Raw genomic sequence first — 19,527 nt, 5'->3', positions numbered from 1 at the left:
ATTTAGTTATAATGGCAATGAATGACACTTGAAAATTACATTGATAACAGATGCAAAATAAACAAACTTGTTATATATCACAATAAGATTCTTGTCTGTATATAGTTTTCATATAGTATTCTGATAAGATTGACTACTAAATAGAAGAGCAAAACATAAATAAATTATCAGGAAAGTTTGCCATGATTCAAAGCCAGGCTAAATACTTTTTTTATACTAAGACACAAAATTTGCAAATTATTTAAAGATTAGAGTAATAAATACTAAGGGAGACTGTTAAAATCTAGAAGGTTATAATGAATACAGATCAAGGAGAATTTTGCTGTTAAATGTAATATGTCGTAGCATAAGATATAATTTTATTAATCTTACCAGTTTCTGAGAGAAGTTGCAGTATGGTTGGACAGAAAAATAGATACTATTTGAGAAAGGACATGATGTATAATCATAAAAAGTAAAATGGGGTACAGAACCAATAAGTTTATGGTTTTTATTTAGTCTTGTACCGTGTGGGAATGAATTCCTGTTACTGTAAAAGGTGGTATCTCTAAAACTGATACGTCTTGGGACTTACTGCCACAAGGTGTTGCAAATCAAAGTCCTGTGAGACGGTTTAGGTGTTTGTATGAATAACAGAGACATTAATGGATGAAAATGATTTCAAAGTGAGAAGCCCGTATCAAAGCTTTAGCACATCAGCAGGTCAGGTGTAGCAGAGCGGGGAAGGACCTGTCCCAGCTGGGAGTGCTGGGAGTGCTCTGGCTCTGGGAGCTTCCTCATGGACCAGCACAGCTCACCCCATGCACAGCCAGACTCCCCATGGTGGGCCCAGAACACAGAATGGCTCTGGCACCTTCTGCAGTGCTTGCTCAGCGTTAGTATCAACCCACAAGGATAGAATGTACTACATATTAATGGCTGCATACCAAGAGGTAATGAGAGCATGTGTGCAGTACTCTGTACATTTTATTTGATGCTGCTCTCTGCAGATGGTATTGAAGAGAATGTCAGACACAGCACAGAGGTGCTGATATTTGGATGCAACTATGTCACACTAGTATAGGCATTAAAGCTTTTCAGTATAGCAAAAGGCATTATTAAAAGTCCATATATCTACTGTTACTTTTACATTAAATTTTTTCTCTTTGGATTGTAGAACTTCAGGAGAACAATGTAGGAATCCTTATAACATTAAATTACTTACTGTTCATTATTCCCTATAAAATTCCCTGCAGCATAACTGTCAAATATATGCCTGATAACCTGTAATTAGCTATTACATGCTGTCAATCAGAACAGAATTATCACACAAACACTAATAAAATTTGCTTTAAACATAACTGATTAGACTGCAGTACAGAGCCCTGGTATTGCTACTTGACATATGTACAAAAATGGTTTTTATGTTTTGTTCTGGGGCAGGTGTTGTCTTATCATGCAACATGTTCGAAGGCAGAAGTGGATAAATTCAAGGTAAGATTTAAGTTTTTAATGTACTGATTTCTGGAACTATAACTGTAAATTAATATTTGTCTAGATTATCTGAGAGAAGTTTTACATCATAAGCAGAAAGTCTGAATTAAAGATTATTTACAATGGATATATTACATGTAAGGCTGTCAAGCAGGGAAGGTGGAACATTTCTTTCAGAGCTGCAGTGGTGGGTGCACAGCAGCAAAGTCCCATTGTCCCAGCACCAGCTACTGGAACTGCATGTCAGTGTGGGTTTGGTGGCCTTCTCAGCAGGAACCATCACAGGGAAGTCATACCACGTAGAACATGAGAGAGAGACTAGAGAAAAAGAAAAGAACTCAAGACTTTACATGCATAAGCTATAAAGCTTGGAAGCTGCTCTGTATTTACTAAAAAAGTGGAGCATTCACTATCCAGGCTGTGCATAGGCTCAGAAGGCTGGACGGGAAGGTGAGGGATCACCTAACTCCTGTAAGTGCCCTTGGCAGAATGTGAAAGTGATGTGCTCTGAGTGTAGCATTAGTAGGGACCAATAATTACATGTTCTCACTGAATCCTGCCTTGCCATGGGCTAGAAAGTGGGTGGAACAGTGCCCTTGATCTTTCATCACTGCCAGCACTCCAGTGCTGCTTTTGTGAAAGACTGTTTGTCTTTTCCTGCTTGAAGAGGCACTTGGGAAATTTGGTGATGGTTCCCTTGGCTATGAGGAGGCAATGCTGGTAGAGAGCTCCTCAAAGCTGTTTGGGAGGCTCCCAGGGTGGGTATCACTGCTGGTCTCCTGGACACACTGCATCAGAGATGGTAGCAAGGTCTGGGAAGAAGATCTGGACTCTGGCACTCCCTGCTCTGGAGCTCTGGCATCTGTCTAGCTGAAAATTAACTGTTGGGTGGTTATTTTGACACTTGGCTGTCAGGCTGCAACCTGCTTTCTGCACCATGGGGATGCCTGTGGTGAAAGGGGGAACACATGGCTGGCATAGAGCTGATCCTGCTGAGTGATCTGGGCTGAGGAAGGGCACCTCCTGCTAGTTAATGAGTTTGTAGGTTGTTGCCCAGATGATCATCCAACACTACAGGAAGTACTTCTGTGTGTGCAGTAAGTTGCATTCAGTGTTTGGCAAAAAGAACTGAACACTATGGAGAAAGAGGAAAGAAAGGGGTAAAGGACCATCAACTTTCTGTTTTATTTTTGTATTTCCATTTACCTTAGACTACACATCTGTAATATAGTTTCTATAACTCTCAGGAGTCCACCAGCATCTTTGTATGTCCAAGAGGGCCATACTTGATTGATGTCAGCCATTGAAAGACAGCTCTCCTTCATAGCCTCTGTAGCTGAAATAACAGCCTGCTATGTTACTCTTTGGACTCAGATGCTCATGTGATGAGAAGCTATTCTACTTTTTTCCCCAGGTGACTTCATTAATAGATAGACCAGTCTCCAAGTAAGAAATGTCTTTTTGTTATCCATTTACCTTGAAGGCATGCAACTATCCATTTAATGGCTAATAATAAGGTAAAAGGAAATGAAAAGCATTTTTTTATTAATAACTCCAAAATATATAATTCTAAAGTATATATGTCTTATAAAGAACATAGATGAGAAAATAAGGAACATAACCAAGCTGTGCCTAAAGTAAGTTAGGCTATTTTTTAGAAAAATTGTCCCTTTTCTATGTCTATATCTGTGGCAGCACATTTCTCCCTCTCTCAGGATTTTTCATAGAGGTGCACAGAGAGAAATGAAAGAGAAAATTTCTATTTCTGCTCCTTGTTTTTCTCATATGGAATGCATTTGGAGAATTGTTTACCTGGAGTGAGTGCTTGATTGGATTCTGGTAAGGATTGTTTGAGCCTGATGGCCAATCCAATCCACCTGTGTGTGGATGAGAGCGAGACAGTGTAGTATGTGGTTTTAGTATCTTCCTTGATATAGTATATTAATGTATTTTAGCATAGTTATAATAAAGAAATCATTCAGCCTTCTGAATTGAGTCAGACATCGTTTCTTCCCATTGGGTTTGCCTGCATTTACAACATATATCCAGTTGTCTCACTTTCAATTCCTGACAAAATTACTCTGAAGTAGTTTCCGTTAATGCTTTTGCACCACTGGATGTAAACAAAAGAACAAAAACCCAGAGACAATCAGCATGTCTTGTGGGCCTGTGACACAGAGCTCATCCCAGAGAGGGCCATCCATCTGTGGGATGAAATTGCTCCCATCCCCCTGCTTACAGTCGGCCTCTCTGCTGAGGTCTCCCAAGGCATCCTACCCTGAAATCACTGCTCTTTTCCCTGTTTGTTATATCATTATATTTTGTATAAATCCTTTGTTATATTAGGATCATCTTCTAGACGTGACTGGCTAATAAACCATCCCTCCCTCTGGGGGTGTTTGGGGCTAAATGTGTCCCCTCTCTCAGTGGTGATTTATTGGCAGATGTCAGAGCAAATGTCTGTTACGATTGACCCGATGTCCTGGTTCAGTCAGAGCAGAGACACAGACACGACAGAAACATCTAAATGAGAGTGATGCCAGGAGATCACTATTGGCTTCTGACTGACACAATACCCAGAAGTAATTAATGACTTTGGAGTGACAATACATTTGAGTTGACAACTTCTCAACATATTATCCCAAACATACTGTAACTGGACCACAGGATCTTGGAAATAATTACATATTCTTGTAGTACAAGATTTTTTTCCCCTCTTTGTAAGTTTTCATAAAATGATTTTCCATTAATTTTTATTTGCTCAGGATCTCAAGATCTCAAGATCTTCACTGGCTTTTACGAATGAATTATTTTATTTTATTTTATAGAAAGCCCAGCAAGAGGAGCTAAAGTGGATTTTACTTGAAATTTCATCAGTAATTTCTTACTATTATTGAATGAATTCACAAACACATAAATTCACAAATATACCCATATTTTAAATAATTAAGCATAATCACTGTGACCAGGTTCTGTAAAATAAATAACATTTATTTTCGTTTCTTGTAATCCCATCTAAGAATTAATGAAGAAAACTCCACCTTAATAAGAAACCCTTAAGATATTAAACCTTTCTCCAGATGTTTATCCTGGAAAAAGTGCAAAGCAGTATTGCTGGTGGAGCTGGAAAAATATAGAGGAAAATTCTCAGTATGGAACAATAAAACAAGAGTGTATGGATATGGACCATGTCATACAATTGGATACTAAATATTTTTAGATTTTTTTTTAATTTTCAGGTTTAGGTTATGATGGCTTCAAAAAAGATTTAAATTAAATATACTGTTAAATTCACAAAAACTGCATGATATTTTTTGGGGTTTTGTGATATGTGCCACATTACTGTGATAGGTAGATTTCTGATACCATTCTTGCAGGTACAGGAAGAAAAACCAAACTTTACTTTTCATGGGCATTTGCAAATAAAACAAAATAAACATCACCTTGAGTGCACATTTTTCTGAGAATGTCTGAAGTCTTCAGCCTGATTTATCACAATACTTCTCCCTTTCATCTACATAACTAAGCTAAATTCAAACTTAATTTTGGCAGGGTAAGCTAAAGCAATGCACCATCCAATCATATCAATATCAATATTAATTTTATTTTCAAGAAGTTAGAAATAGCTATGATTTTAAAAGTTGTGGCAACTTAGTTCTCCCTTGTATTTTAGACTTAAAAGACTATTCTGTCATTTCTATTGCGTACTAGTGCTATAAACATTTGTGTCATTGAAATAGGTAAGGCACTTGAGATCTGATTAATCTGAGATTGAAGCTATCCTATAGCATCCTATAGCAAACCTGTTCCAGGTTTGTTCTTACTGAAATTCAGGTCCTGCAAGCCTAAATATAGTTCTGTGTTAGACAAATATAGATACATGAGTAAAGAACGCAGAATTGTGTTCAGGGCAGGACATTTATAGCAAGAGTTACTGATTTATGAGACAGTAATGAACAAATCCTGTGGCTTAGCAAGCAGCCCCACAAATACATATCACCTTTAAATTTCACCAATGTAGTTTCCAAAGAGAATATGTAAACGCTGTCCTATTAAGGGAAATGTACAAGAAGCTATTTTTAAGAAGCAAGCCTAATTGCGCAGCTGTCAATGGCATAAGCCAGATCAATATTTAATGACTGTGATGCATTATTTATAGCCCTGGGAGAGATTCCCTTTTTTAGGTCAAACAGCACACAGGAGAGATACACAATGGAAAATAATGTATCACCTGCTTTACAGAATCTTCAATTCAAAATGTGACATGAATAACAATTTCTGCATTTCTCAGTTTTGTAGCCTGAGGTGTGGCTATTTAAGATCTACTCCCAAATAGAGAGGCTTTTGTGTGTTTCTTAAAAACACTCCTTTAACTACAGAATGATGAAAAGAGTTGAACCAAAAAAAAAAAAAGAAACAGCTTTTAAGACTGTTTCTGTATATGACAATGTAAATGGTTTAATCCATGAAAGATGATGGATCTATGTGAATTTGATTCTTGGAGTGAGTTATGTATGATTTAACTTCTGTTATTCATACTTTATGCACCCTTAAATATATAACAATGGGCAGCACAATGAGAACAAATTAAATTTTTGTACTGGTTTTATCTTCAATATTTGAAACAATAGGGAAAGCATTCCTTGGCTATGTTATTCTCTGCTGTGATGTCATCTCTCAATTAAGAACTACTTTAATTAGTCTTATAAGCTTGTAATTAAATAATTTTTAGTAGTTTATAGTAATTACTTCATAGTCTTCCCCAGTAATTAAACTTCCGAAGGGCAATCTGGCCTTTGTTTTGGACCATGTGTAAAACACTGCCATAGGGCATGGGGGGTTATGCCTTGCTGCTTTTTTGTGGCACTGCAGTGTCCATCAGTTTGGGATCCCGTGTTTCCCAAAACCCACAGCACACAGTCCCAGTGCAGCTCAGCACTGTGAGCCGTGGGCCCTGCACGTGTCAGGGGAACACGAAGCTCTTCACACGCTGCAGGATTTTCCAGATGGCCTCGAGGGCTGCTCACACTCACTTCCCTTTGGCTCTCACTGTAGGGTGCAGGCTGGCACGGTGCTTTTCCCTAGTGCTATCTATTCCAGCTGCTCAGCCTCCACTGAGAATAGCAGCAATAGGAAAAAAAATAAAGAAAAAATTTGTGGATAACCAGGGCTTGAGTGTTAATATTGAATTGTGTTCCCTTTTACCCTTTTGATAAAGGTACATGATCACAAGATGTAAAACGCAGTTTATTTCTCTGTTTTTCCACATTCACTGCCCACGTAAGACAAGAACTAAAGCACCATGTTAAGAGTTTCATAGTTCATCAAACCAAGGTCTTCTTTGTATTACATTATTTTGTACACTTTGACATGTGCCCATGTCTTCAGTTGTCATGGAAACAAGAAGTCAAGAACACATTGCATACACTGAAAATTATAAACAATGATAAAATAAAATACTGAGTGTTTATACTAGTTTCTGAAGTGTGAGGCTGTCATCTGACTTCAGACAAGTGCTTTGTAGTTCAATTTTTTTCCAATTTCAGTGAACAGGGAATGGCATGGAGAAGTGGAGTAGAGAGATTGTTCATGGGTTTTTTTCTCATAAAATGTCTGGATTTAGAGACATCAAATGAAATTAGGGTGGAGCTTTGAATCTGATTAAAAATCTTTCTTCAGCAAACTTGCAGTTAAAACTACGTGACCTATCAGTGTAGATAGAGTTAAGAGAGTTAAAATGAGGAATTGGCAGAAGGAAAAGACAAATTGAGACTGGTGTTCTCTGGGTCAGGAACTCCAATATGCAGCTCACCAAAGCAGAAAGGAGTACACCAGGGGGGTATGTTTTTTTCAGTTCAAATAACATTCTCTGAGGGTTTTTGCTTTTTTCTTTCATGAGGTGTTTTATCAGAAATAAAGATAGTCAGATGAATTCTGCATGAGAGGCACCTTTCAGGAGTTATTTCTGGAGCTGTCCTGCTAGACTGATGCAATACTACAGTGCCTACCCTAATTCAAGGAATAGTAACTGAAAAAGCTAGTGGGAATTCTGAATTTGGTTTCAGAAACTTAAACATTCAATTTTATTAAAATTTCAGCATGTGAGTTTATTGGCTTCATAGGTAATCAAGATGAGATTAAACTGCAAAACGTCACAGGGGGTTCCTCTTGTAAAATTTCTAAAATGGCAATATTTGTTATATTTATTATTATTATATTATTATATTTATTATATATTATTATATTTATTATATATTTATTATTTCAGGTGAAAACATAGAGCTCCTGGAGTAAAACACTACCTTCCCTCCAGGGCAAATGGAATATGAACTTTCCAGGATGCTGTGGAGGGAAGATTCACAAGGAGTACTTCAGCCTGCTGAGGCTCAAGCACTGAGCTGCCCCTTGGGTGCAGCCAGCCCTGCCTGCTGGCTCTGGAGGGCTTCAGGGGAGGCTGCAGTGGGTGTGAGGACAGATCTGCCTCTGAATAGTTGCAGCCTAACTGGGCGAATTCCTGGTCCCTGTGTTGTCAAATCACCTGAGCAGGGCAGGGCACTGCTTCATGGTTTGGTTTCCCATTTGCACAGAGGGCACAGAAATATTAAAACACCTGTGAAAGGTTTCAACATTTCTACTTTAGGACTGCAGCAAATTTGTGTGATGCAACTGTATTGCATTTATATGATAAGCCTGCACAAAACTTATTTATTTTCTTGTGTAGGAGATAAGTAAATCCTGTTTTAAAAGAAATCTTTCTCTTGAATAAAAACTGTATATGATTGAGGAGAGTTAAGGCCAAGTTAAGAAAGAAGCCTGGGGCCTGGAAGCTAGATAAAGCCCACAATTCAATCACATATCCATGCCCAGACAACTTTTTCTGCTAATTTATGAGTTTAGCACAAGTCATTAAATGAATTTTAAAAGTGATAGGCTTCTTTCAGCAAGGAATAGATTCTGGTCTGGATTGCTTCAGGGCAAGGGCATTGCAGAAGTCAATAAAGAACTTCTGTGGAATTTTCTTAATATTCAAAAGCAAAATATATTTATTCCAGCATGTTTATGTTACGCAGAATAATCTTTGGATATATTTACACTATAGGTTAAAAAGAAGGAATCTTAAGGGCTATGATTTTAAAAAGAAGTGAAAAATCAACAGAATAAAGACACACAGTAATTAGAAATATTAAATAATAAATGACTATTTCCAAGATCAGCTACTTCATAGTTAGACCAAAGCTTAAATCTCCTCATTAAATACCTTGAAAAGTAATAAACTTTAATCAATTAAAATAACAGAAAATTAAAATATGTGCATGATCAAAACAGTCTTTGTAGTAGTTGCTTTAAAAAGCCTTCTTCTCTAAAGATGAAATAGATTTCAATTGATCTAGATCACCCTAATTATTTCTGCTATACGCTAATATTTACAGTGCTAAAATAAAAACATTCCAAGTAGTTGAAAAATATTACTGACTTACTGCCTTTAATAGTGGCTGTTTTTCAGTTTCTTAGTAATTACGCACAGTAATACAGTGGTACTTAAACAACAGACATTTTCAGCAGAGAAGTAATAAAACACTTAGGATTATTAAGTTGCCCATACTAAAAAAAGCATGCTGCTACTATGCTGCTCTCAGATACTGGATTTTTGTTATTCCCATGGGAAATCTTGTGTTTCTTGCATCTGTTTCCATACGCAAAACCCCAATTGATCCAGGTCTTGATAATGCTTAGAAAAACAAGTTAGAAAAACCAATTGTTGGAACATTGCTCCCAACTGAAGATGATTTATTACCCAACAGACCTGTTGTCTGTCCTTCAATCTGATCGGTCATCATGCTCCATCAGAATCCCTTGTCAGATGGAAAACATCAAGGCATAAACAGAATTCAGCATTGCTACACTACTTAGCCAGCAACCATGTAGAAATGATAAGGCATGGAATACATTTAAACTGCCATGCAAGCCATAGGGGTATCTGATGGATGATTAAAGAAGGAAAAATATTAACACTTGTCAAATAATAAAGTAGTGTACTTCAGTCAGTGACAGACTTAGGAATTTCTATTTGGAAAGATTTTCAAACAGGAAGAAAAACTTATCTAGTGAAGACTCATGCACTGGAAGTGGGCCAGCATAAAAAAATCGGAGGTACTTCAGTGAAAAATGGTAATTTAGGAGTTCTTCAGTGTGACTTTATCATGGTTCTTTTGTCACCAATGAGGAGCAAAATATTCCCCACACAGCTGATAAGACATGCCTTGTGCCGGCCCTGTATGTGACAGCTCACTCTTCTGAGCTCACTCACTGCATTCCCAGCTGCTTCAGAAAGACCACTGTAATGTTTATGTTATCTCATGAAAGAAATAATTTTTCAAGGAAATCTATAAAAATGGCATAATACTTCACATTTTAAATTATGCCTTATTTATCTGTCCTTGATTTCTTCTGTAGCCCCAGCAAGCACCAAAACGTATTTAAATGTAAACTTTATAGTTGGCATTGATATTATCAATGTTAATTTTCAAATTAAATTATTACTATTATCAAAGTTAATTTTAAAATTAAAAACTTTGTTGTACTGAATCTAAAAACAGAAATTACTTTTTCCTTAGCATATACCCTATAAATTGAAAAAATATTTTTCTTTGTTTATTTCTGCCCTTATGCAGTGTTCCAGCTGCAAGCAGCTGTTTGTCATAAATGCATGCTTGTGTTGATTTTAAATTATTAATGGCAATATTTCTACAGGATTTTATTTTTTTTTTATATTTTACAGCAAGAAACTTAAATCTTCCCCAAAGGAAGAAGGCAGTGTCCTCCAAAAGCTTTTGACATTTCCAACACGTTGATATTAGAGCTAGAACCTTTTTATAAGTAAAACTCTCCAAAGAGAAGAAGGGGAGACGTTTTTCTGAGCTGAATCTGTTTGGCCACTGGGTGCCATCCTTGCTCCACTTTAAGGCTGGTCGCCAAGCAGCATTTCTGTTCAGCCATAAAATCCTGAAAAAATGTAATGCCAGTGCAATTTCACAGCATCATAATGTTTGTGTGTGTGCATGTGGTAGAGTATGTTCCCAACGCAAGGCAGCGTGTCTTTCTTGCACGTGTCACTGAGAGACTGGAGAGAAATATCCTCACAGGTTCAGCCATGTTATATCCTGCAATTTTTTTTTTTTTCCTTCCTCCATCAGCTGGTGAGAATGAGGCTGTGCTGAAAGGGCTGTTCCCACACATGAGCATGTAAGTGACCATGCTTCTATGCAGTATTAACTTAGGTTGTGGGATTATTTGAAAGAGAATAATTCTCTGGATGCACACTTGTTTTCTAGATCAGTTTGGTAGATAAGGGCCTGGGTCATCCACGCAAAACATTATCTAGACTATATTAAGTACAAAAATATTTGTAATTGCAATCTTGTATAGGTTATTTATTGCACTGTTTCATTGGCTGCTCCAGGCAGTGTCTACTATTGGTTTAGTCTGGGCAAAACCCCTAGCAGAGTAAATAACAGCCTCTAAGAGAAATTGTGTCAGCAGTTCTGTGGGTTTAGTCTTTCAAATTTAAACTGCAAACACTTTCCATGTATGAGAAATAGACTATAGCACACACACCCCCATCATAATCTGTGTACAACAGCCTGCCTAACTCGCTTACCCCTGCTCTCTGCTGCCACACAGCTGTGTGTGTTCTGTGCCTGCAACAAGCTTGGGGCACACAAAAACAGCACCACAAAAATAGCAAAAAAAGCCATTTCTATGTATGGCCTTAATAAACTCTACTGTTAAGCTGATTCCAGTACCTCCTTGTGCTACCTTCCTCAAAGGAAACTTGTTTCTGTGAGGAGTGGTAAAGAAAAGCTATAACCATCATAATATATACATGTATTCAAAATATGAATATCAAGAAACATGCTTATGTCAGTATTGTAGCCTGTTACCTCAAAGAGTGATATATGTAAGCAACCTTTGTTTAGAGAAAAATTATAAAACTAGTAGTATGTGGGTAGTAAATAAGGAGCTAAATAAATATAGATTGAAGTGCCTATTATTTGGTTTCTTGTTGAAAGAATGGGATCTGCACATTTTGGGTTTTATCAAAAAGCTTGTGATGCTGAGGCTGTGAGTTGTGTGTGAACCAGAGGCCATGCTGCAGTGCAGGGTGCTTAGGCACCTGGCTGCTTGGGTGCTTAGGCTTTCTCTGCTGGAGGGCTTTGTGGATGAAGGGGGCAGTGGAGGATGTACATTCAGCTCTGGGGACAGGAGCTGGGCTCAGTTCAGCCTGCCCTGCAGGAGCCTCACATGGGATAAGCCTTGGCTTATGAAGCTGTAATTCTCTGGTGTGGGGAGAAAGCTCTTTTGGGCAGTCCTGAGTACTCCTAGGGAGTGATTTATGTGTTCAGGATAGGATGGCTGGATTCCTTTTAAACCTGCAATCAGAACTTGACAAAAAGTAAGGAGAAGAAGACAAAACCATACTTTAAGGAGAATAACGGAAATGTTCTCTGTAGGATTCTTGTGAAGGTACGTTGTAAGGTTGAAGGTGTTGTCAATATTGTTTATTGTCCAGCTGACACTATTCTGCTGTAGCTGTCACTCTAGCAGGTCTGAAATAGGACTTTCTCCCCAGTGGAGCAGTAACCCACTCACACATTTGCATAATTTCCCCCACCAGTCACTGCACTGCCAGCCTGCACTGCCAGTCACAGCTGCTCAGAATGAAAATTTCAGTGGCTCCCAGGAAATCCCATCCAGTGCCATTGTGTCCCTGCAGCACCACCATGGCCCCGGTGACACAGGACTGGTGGTCCTGCATGTTGGTTTTGGTGCACTGAGAGTGTGCTGGGATCACAAAAATAGTGTTAATCCAGTGCATGTTGGGGCTCTGGTGGGATTTCTGAGGTTCTGGCTTTGGGTTTTTTTTCAGTGTCTGATCTTGGCAATTCCTTCACTGTTTTCACATGCTCTCTTCCACTGTGTGCCCAGCTGAGATTTGCAGGGCACTGTCTGGGCTCTTTTCACCAAATGTGTGAGTTCCCCCTATGCCTTCACATCATGTTCACCATGAGAAGAAACCTGTCTCTGCTCATTCCACCCTTTATTATGTTTTTCCTCTTCTGAGTCTTCAAGGAGGGAGCTTTTTCCTACTTTCTGGGTAGGAAAAGGCTACGTCGTATCCCACTTCCCTCACCTTCCCAAATTTACAGGGTTGAGGGGGAGGGCCAGTCCACATTACCCATTCTGCTCTTCATGGGAGCAACAAAGCTGACTTTTTGCCACCAAAACCAAGTAAAGCTTTGTGGGAAATGGCAGCCTGACACTTTTGTAGTATAGAGAAATAGTTGCCCTAGGTTTGCTGCTTGTGTTTGTTTGAAATTCTGAAACAGAGACTGAATAGACCCTTTTGTACAAACTTCTCATCTGCACTGATGGTCATAAAAACTCGACAGTTGCTAGCCTGCAGTATGTGACACACTGGTTCTTTCCTAATCACCATCAGCCAAAAGGACGTGAACACTCCCCAGCGCGCCTTGGGAGATCATTGTGTCCAATGTGCATGCCCTGTAAAACCCAGTCCTAGGCTGCTGTGGTTATGGACTTTGGCCTTAAGAATAATAGATGCCTAGACCATTAATTTTTTTTATTTTATGTCTCTGTTCTTTTAAAATCAAAATTTCTTGTTCCTTTTATAGGCTGCCATATATTTTGTTTCTGTGTACTAGGAAACAACTCTAGCATCAAGGATTGATTTTTAGTAACATAATATAACGGTTTTTGTGCCTAATATAGTTTGCAACAAAATTTTATATGTCATTTTTATCTCTGAAATGTATTATTTCTTTTTGATGGGTCCCAATTTCAGAAAGCAGTATATTCAGATAGGATTGATTGACTGATTAGAAATATTCAAAATGCTTTCTGCTTTTTAGCTATAATTCTGGGGCTAGCTTTGGTGTAATGACTTACCTTCCCTTGCTGTTTTAAAATGAAAATTGTAAGAAGACAAATCCTTTCCTAAGGCACATACAGTTTTATCCCCAAAGCAGAAAGTAAATACCATACTTTTGTCCTAAGTCCACACTGCATGATAATAAAGAAAATCCTACATGCTATATTTGATAGTGATATATTGCTTAATGGCTACTTTTCTTGTTCTGATAGAAGCAGAATAAATAGCTTTTGTAATTCTGTGAAGCTTCTCTTTCAATTAAAAGAAATATCAGCATCATACTAAGCAGTAGCTGTATTTGGTAAATGGTCAAACACAATGTTTTTAAACAAGTCTAAATGCAACTTTCCTTTTTCTACATTTCATGTCGAAAATACATGTTAAGCTGCTAATTTGCCATTTGAAGGTGGAGCAGTTGCACTACATACATGCTTGCTTCTGCATGCTTCAGCTGTAGATTTTGAAGCTGGATGCATGTACTGCATGATTCTTGGTTTACAGATGTAAAACTTTGACTAAATCAAGGAATGACCTTTTCCAGGAAAGGGCTCAGACACCTACTGTGAGACTTGGGGCAGAGTTTGGGCTTTTGATCTCACAACTGCAACCCTGTTTATCTGTAGGGTTAATCTGAGGAGGTATAAAATACACAAATCCTGTTCCACCATGCCTTTTATCCAACAACTGTTCAGATAGAAGACATTCACAGAGACTGGAACATTGAAGGAGTCTGGTAGAGCTGGCAGCTGCAAAGTGTGTTTATATGGCAGCATGAGGTTTCCTTGGCAGGGGCATAGGACTGGTTGATCTCAAAAGCTCTCTCAAACTAAACAAGGCTGTGTTTCTGGGTGATTTCAGTGTTGAAGGCAGAGCAATGCTCTTGTGATAATAATGTTAAAAAAATTATTAGAATCAAAATCAAGAGGAAAATACACATCAGTCATTTCCATACCCACTCCTCTTTACTGTAAATTTTGTAAAACTCCCTTTTTATGCCACTGTCCTGCCTCTGCTTCAGTTGGTCATTTGAAAAGAGGTTCTAGCTCAGTATTGTGAAGGGCAAAGAGTTGATAGCCACAGTCTCCAGTAACAGATGGAGGCCTTTAAAAGCCAGTTTGCTCTGGGCATTAAACATCCTGGAGCTGCAACATTTGATTCTTTCTCTTTTAGAGAGAGTAAATGTGTCAGACTGGAATATAACAGGCTTTGGTCTTCCATTGCTGTGAAGAAGTACAAAATCTGTCCACTGCTGTTAATAACTGACTATAAAGATATATTTTAAAAGATGCCTGCCTGCAGCAATAAACATAAGCAAGTATTTTAGAGGCCTTTATATATAAAAAGAACCTTTCACAAATAAAAATCTTTGCCATCAGAAAATTATGTCTTCAAAATGGCTTCATGGAATCATAGAAGATTATGTGAGAGATAATGAAGGCATCACATTTAAATATTCTTCACTTTGATACTTTCTCTTCAGCTTTTGATGATCATCCTTTAAGGTTATTCAAATCCTAATCTTCTGAGAGATATTTGAGATGAAGAGATACTTGAAAAGGCAATTTTATTTCTTGTGTGTGTGTCGTGTTGTCTGAAGCTCCAGCTTCACTCCAGAGTGTACATGAGGTCAGCTCCTGACCTGCTATTCTGATAGTATGTGGACTCTGGACTCTAATAGTGCCTCTGGGATTTAAGATGTACACCACATTATTTTGCCATTATTTTGCTAAATTGGAATATATATTTCATGAGAAATCTTTTCAGGTGTTAAATATAATGAAGTTCCTTGTTACTTCTTTCCATCAGTCAGGCAGTATTTTCTGATGAGGAAGCCTTGCTGACCATTCCACAAGCCACTGTAAATAAGGCTATGCAAAAAGTGGACTACATTCAATAAGTACTGCTACAAAATAGTTCTGGTACTGTATGGGAAGGAAGCTGAGTATATCAAATGTACCTTTTTCTTAAACAAAGCCATACTAATATAGTTATCAGTATGTTTCAAAATACTTTCCTTGCATAATATGCCCTGATGTCTTATCCACATAGGTACTAAAACTGGAGTAGAGAAATTTTAAGATGACATGGCAAAGTAGGATGTCAGTGTTTTCTGTGTTTAGCTGGACTGCTACCATGGTAGTGCACATTTTACAAAGGAAGAATGCTTTGGGAAGAGCTCACCAGTTTCTTTACATCTGATTTTATGACATTATCAAATATGGATACAGAAGATTGTGAAGAATATGCTATTAGATGAGTTAATGCAAAATCATTTAGTAAGCATTTTCCTTCTTAGGCTTTATTCATCCACAGGAGCCCAGAGGCTTATTAATACTGAACCAGAAATGTTATTTTTCTGTTCCCGTGGGCTGTCTTTTACAGTGGCCAGAATTGTGACTGTGTGGTGAAAGGCACTTTGATGTTCCACGTGTTTTGCAGTAAGAGGGTCATTAATGACATATGGCCTTTTGTGATGGCTGGTGGAAGCTAAGGCTCAGCCAGTCCCTTGTCTCTCAACTTTCACAGGTAATGAGCAGGCTGTGACAGTTTATGTGGTAGCAAAGAGCAATGAGGAAAGGAGAATCTTGTTGCCAATCTGAATTGAGTACAAAGGTGTTTTTCCTCCTTCCTGTATTCATTGTTTCCTCCTTCCTGTATTCCACGCATGCCTAACTATGGAGTAATCACAGATCTTATCCTTATGCTCTTGTTTGGAGGCATGACATCCTTTTTTTCTAAGTTACCTATGACTGATGATACTTTCCTAGTCTGGCTGCTGAGTTTGTATTTTATTTTTCAAGACCAGTTGCCTTCCATGTATTCAGCCGAACTTGTGTTCCTGATTACCTTCAAGACAAATTTTTGGGTTAGTACTGGACATATGGAAATGTGACCAGAGGAGGCACATCTGGCTTTAACTTACCAGAAGAGTCATGTGAAATTTCCTCAAGGATACAAAGACCATTGAAATTGCTTGATCCACAGGGTACAAAAATTCCAGAGTAAAATTCTTAATTCTAGAGTAAAGGTCTTAATTGTTTTAGGAAAGGGGAAATTGAACTTCAAAAGGTTCAAAAATCTATAGCATTTAAGGGATTCTAAATCACTGGGGTGCTTTAAAAAATAATTTCACTGTAACTTGAAATTTAATTGCCTGTCCCTTCCTTTTGCTGTCATGGTACTTTCATCCTCGCTGTTTTCCTGAAAGAGAGTGTTGTTATTGTTGTTTATTTTAAGAAATCCACTGAAATTTTTCCTGCAGCACTGCAAAATTTCAGGGAGGGATATGTTTTAGTATTCTGCATTATTATTTTTTTTTATATCTCTGTAATTTTAAAATATGAAGTTTTAATGAATGTTCTCCTCTAAACCCTGGACTTTTGCATTTCTAGCCTAAGAAATTGAGGATAGTCAATGCCAGGTGCAGCCAGAATACTGCTGCAGCCCCACAACATATCATTTTTTTAACATTATTCAAATTAGGCTCTGCACTCATAATTCTGTTGTTTCCTTTATTACTGTTGTAAAGCAAATGGTTCTTTTATACAAATGTTATCTCCTGGCGATTAATTCAGCAGTTATTTTGGATTATGGCATTCCTGTTAAATTTAGGAATGTAAAACCTCATAAATATTTAAAAGTTTCAGACTGACGTGGGAAGAAATTGTTTTTGACTTGCTTTGTTAATATCCTGTTGTTCAATTTGTAATAGATTTGGAATATGTTGTTATTTCTCCACTGTTTGACAAATGGAAAAAGAATTTTAGTTGAGCAACTGCTTCAAGTGTTCTATGTTGAATTGCAACAGGCTGATAAAAGTGTTGGTTTCCAGAAAAAATAGCAAGGAAAAGATCTGGTTTTCTTTAAGAGGCCAAAAATTCTGAAAACCTTTATTAGATCTCACTTCAAAGTTAATGAAAATGCAGCAGTAGGTTTGTAAATATTATTTGATGAACAATTTCAGAAGGTATACTCACAATCAAGTGCTTCTCTTTCAGCTTGTTATTTAAGCTTTTCACTAAGGAGCTAAGGAGTATGATGTACAAATGTGTTTCTTCCCCAAAAAATGGTTATATTGAGAGTCTTATTTCTATCCAGTGAATGTGTTCATAGACTTAATATTAATGTGCGTCTCCAGGATCCTCCAAGTCTTTGAAGAATAACTGAATGATAAAAATGTCACAATTTTTGTTAGTTTGTGAAGGTCTGGACAGCACAGTTTCTGGGCCAGCATTCCTGCTTCACACCTAAGCACATTTTCTTTCTTTATCTTGGAAGTATAGACATAGTTTTTCAGATCTTAAAGGTGTTAAGGTGTAACTCCTGTTGGGATCATCTAGAAGTATTCCAAATATTTCAGTGATTACTCAAAAAGAGATGCTGAATTGATTCAGCCTGGATAAGTATGTTAGCAGACAAGTGAGTGTGCAGTTAACAGAGCTTGCATCTCACGCTCCAGAGGTTCTTAAGCTGTGTCCTGGGATGACACTTGACTTGATGGGTTTGCTGTATTTCCTGTAACAGTTTAACTCCCTGGCACAGTGCCATGACTTTCTGAGGTACTGGTGTGCTTTACTGAGTACTGAACCAAAAAGACTTTTCTTCTACCTAGCAAGTAAGTTAAAACCACAATGTTAATACTATTTTATGACAGGTTTATACCATCTTCTCCTACAGAAGAAGATGCTGCTAAAGCAGTTTAATATCTGCATAAAATAATTTATTGAGGTGGCACTTTGTCTTCAGCTGAAAGAAGATATTTTACATGTCAGTAATTTGTAGTTAGAGTGCAGTGTTTCAAAACACAAGTTCTCAAAAAGGAAACCATAAAGTAGAACCATAGAACCTGTAACAGTCAAGGTGAACTTAGATTACAGTTGCACAAACTAATTGGTATTTTATGCAAGTGTGTAGCTGGATGTTCCACACCAGCTGTGGATTTTAACTAATTCAGCATTGCCCAGCTCATGGCCTGTGGGCTGGATCCAGCCCCTTGGAGAGGCTTCTGACCCATCACCCTCTCTCACTGTGGGAGACGGACAGATGCTCCTTCAGCGAATGCAGCCCCTGCACCTGCCCTCTCTAGAGAGAACAGCAGCAGGTCTGAAGGGGTTAAGGAAGGTGAAAGAAGCCTGGGAGGCTTATCAGCACCTCTGCCTGGCTCATGCAGGTACTGCTACTGAGCAAGCCACAGCACATCTCTGTGCTCAACTGAATACATCAGCCAGTCTGGCACACATTCCTATCTTTGTGTGCACAAGAGCAGCTCATTCCTCTCTTACAAACAGAAGTCCTGGTTATACAGACAAAGCAAAATGTAAGGCTTTTGCTGTTGTTTACTATAAAATCAGCATGATGAAAATTCTTTTATGTTACTTTGGAGGGTACTTCTGCTAGACATTTCTTGGCTAGCATTACTCTTCTTCTGGTTCTATGTGTGTGTAGTGAACAGCGTAAAGCAAAGGGTACTTGTATACTTATGATTGTGAAGGCATTTGGATGAAGAAATTCTGCAGAGCAGTATATTTACTTTGCAAATCTAAATGGTAGCAATTAAAATTCCCAGCTTCTGGCTATCCAGATGTTTCTTGCATTATAGAACTGTAATTTGCATTGGAATATATTGTGTTACTGCAGTGGCTGTAAAGTGGTCAGCTTTCAGTCTAAATACTGTATCAGGGCTCCAGTTGAGATGGTGAACATATTTCCTGTTCATACCAGGTTCCTCTCCTTCCCACTGTTTCCACACTCTGTTAGCTTGACTTGTTTCTGTTTCTCAGATGAAGACTTTTACTGCTCAGCATTTGAATCAAGCAGGGGATGTATTGGCAGATCAGAACTGATGTACCGTTTGTTTCTTGTAAGAGTGAAATAAAGGAAAAAGGACGGAAGTTTAGAATCAGAAATTTCCCTTTGGCATTTTCAGGCAGCAAACATCCCTCTGGTGTCAGAGCTTGGCATTGACGATATCCATTTTGATGACTTCTCGCTCGATGTGGATGCCATGATTACTGCAGCCCTGCGGATGTTCATGGAACTTGGAATGGTTCAGAAATTTAAAATTGACTACGAGGTAACCATCTGCGCTGCAAATATCTGCTGCT

At 38.1% G+C, this 19,527-nt stretch overlaps 1 protein-coding gene and 1 long non-coding RNA gene across 4 annotated transcripts in view; one reads left to right on the top strand and one right to left on the bottom strand.

The window, feature by feature from the left end:
* LOC110482909 (uncharacterized) overlaps positions 1–19,527 on the bottom strand; it is a 118,977-nt gene that overhangs the window by 49,052 nt on the left and 50,398 nt on the right. The gene's annotated exons all lie outside the window — the stretch shown is intronic.
* The window catches only part of PDE11A (phosphodiesterase 11A), a 107,783-nt gene that overhangs the window by 53,213 nt on the left and 35,043 nt on the right, over positions 1–19,527 (top strand). For both annotated transcript variants that reach the window (XM_077785065.1, XM_077785066.1), the window contains exons 10-11: positions 1,423–1,473; positions 19,350–19,496. In XM_077785065.1, coding sequence (XP_077641191.1) covers positions 1,423–1,473; positions 19,350–19,496 — 198 coding nt within the window. The remainder of the gene's footprint in view (positions 1–1,422; positions 1,474–19,349; positions 19,497–19,527) is intronic.

Source organism: Lonchura striata, chromosome 8, assembly GCF_046129695.1.
Source record: "Lonchura striata isolate bLonStr1 chromosome 8, bLonStr1.mat, whole genome shotgun sequence".
Taxonomy (NCBI): domain Eukaryota; kingdom Metazoa; phylum Chordata; class Aves; order Passeriformes; family Estrildidae; genus Lonchura; species Lonchura striata.
Note: the sequence above shows the minus strand (reverse complement) of the source record. Positions and strands in the feature narration are given on the sequence as shown.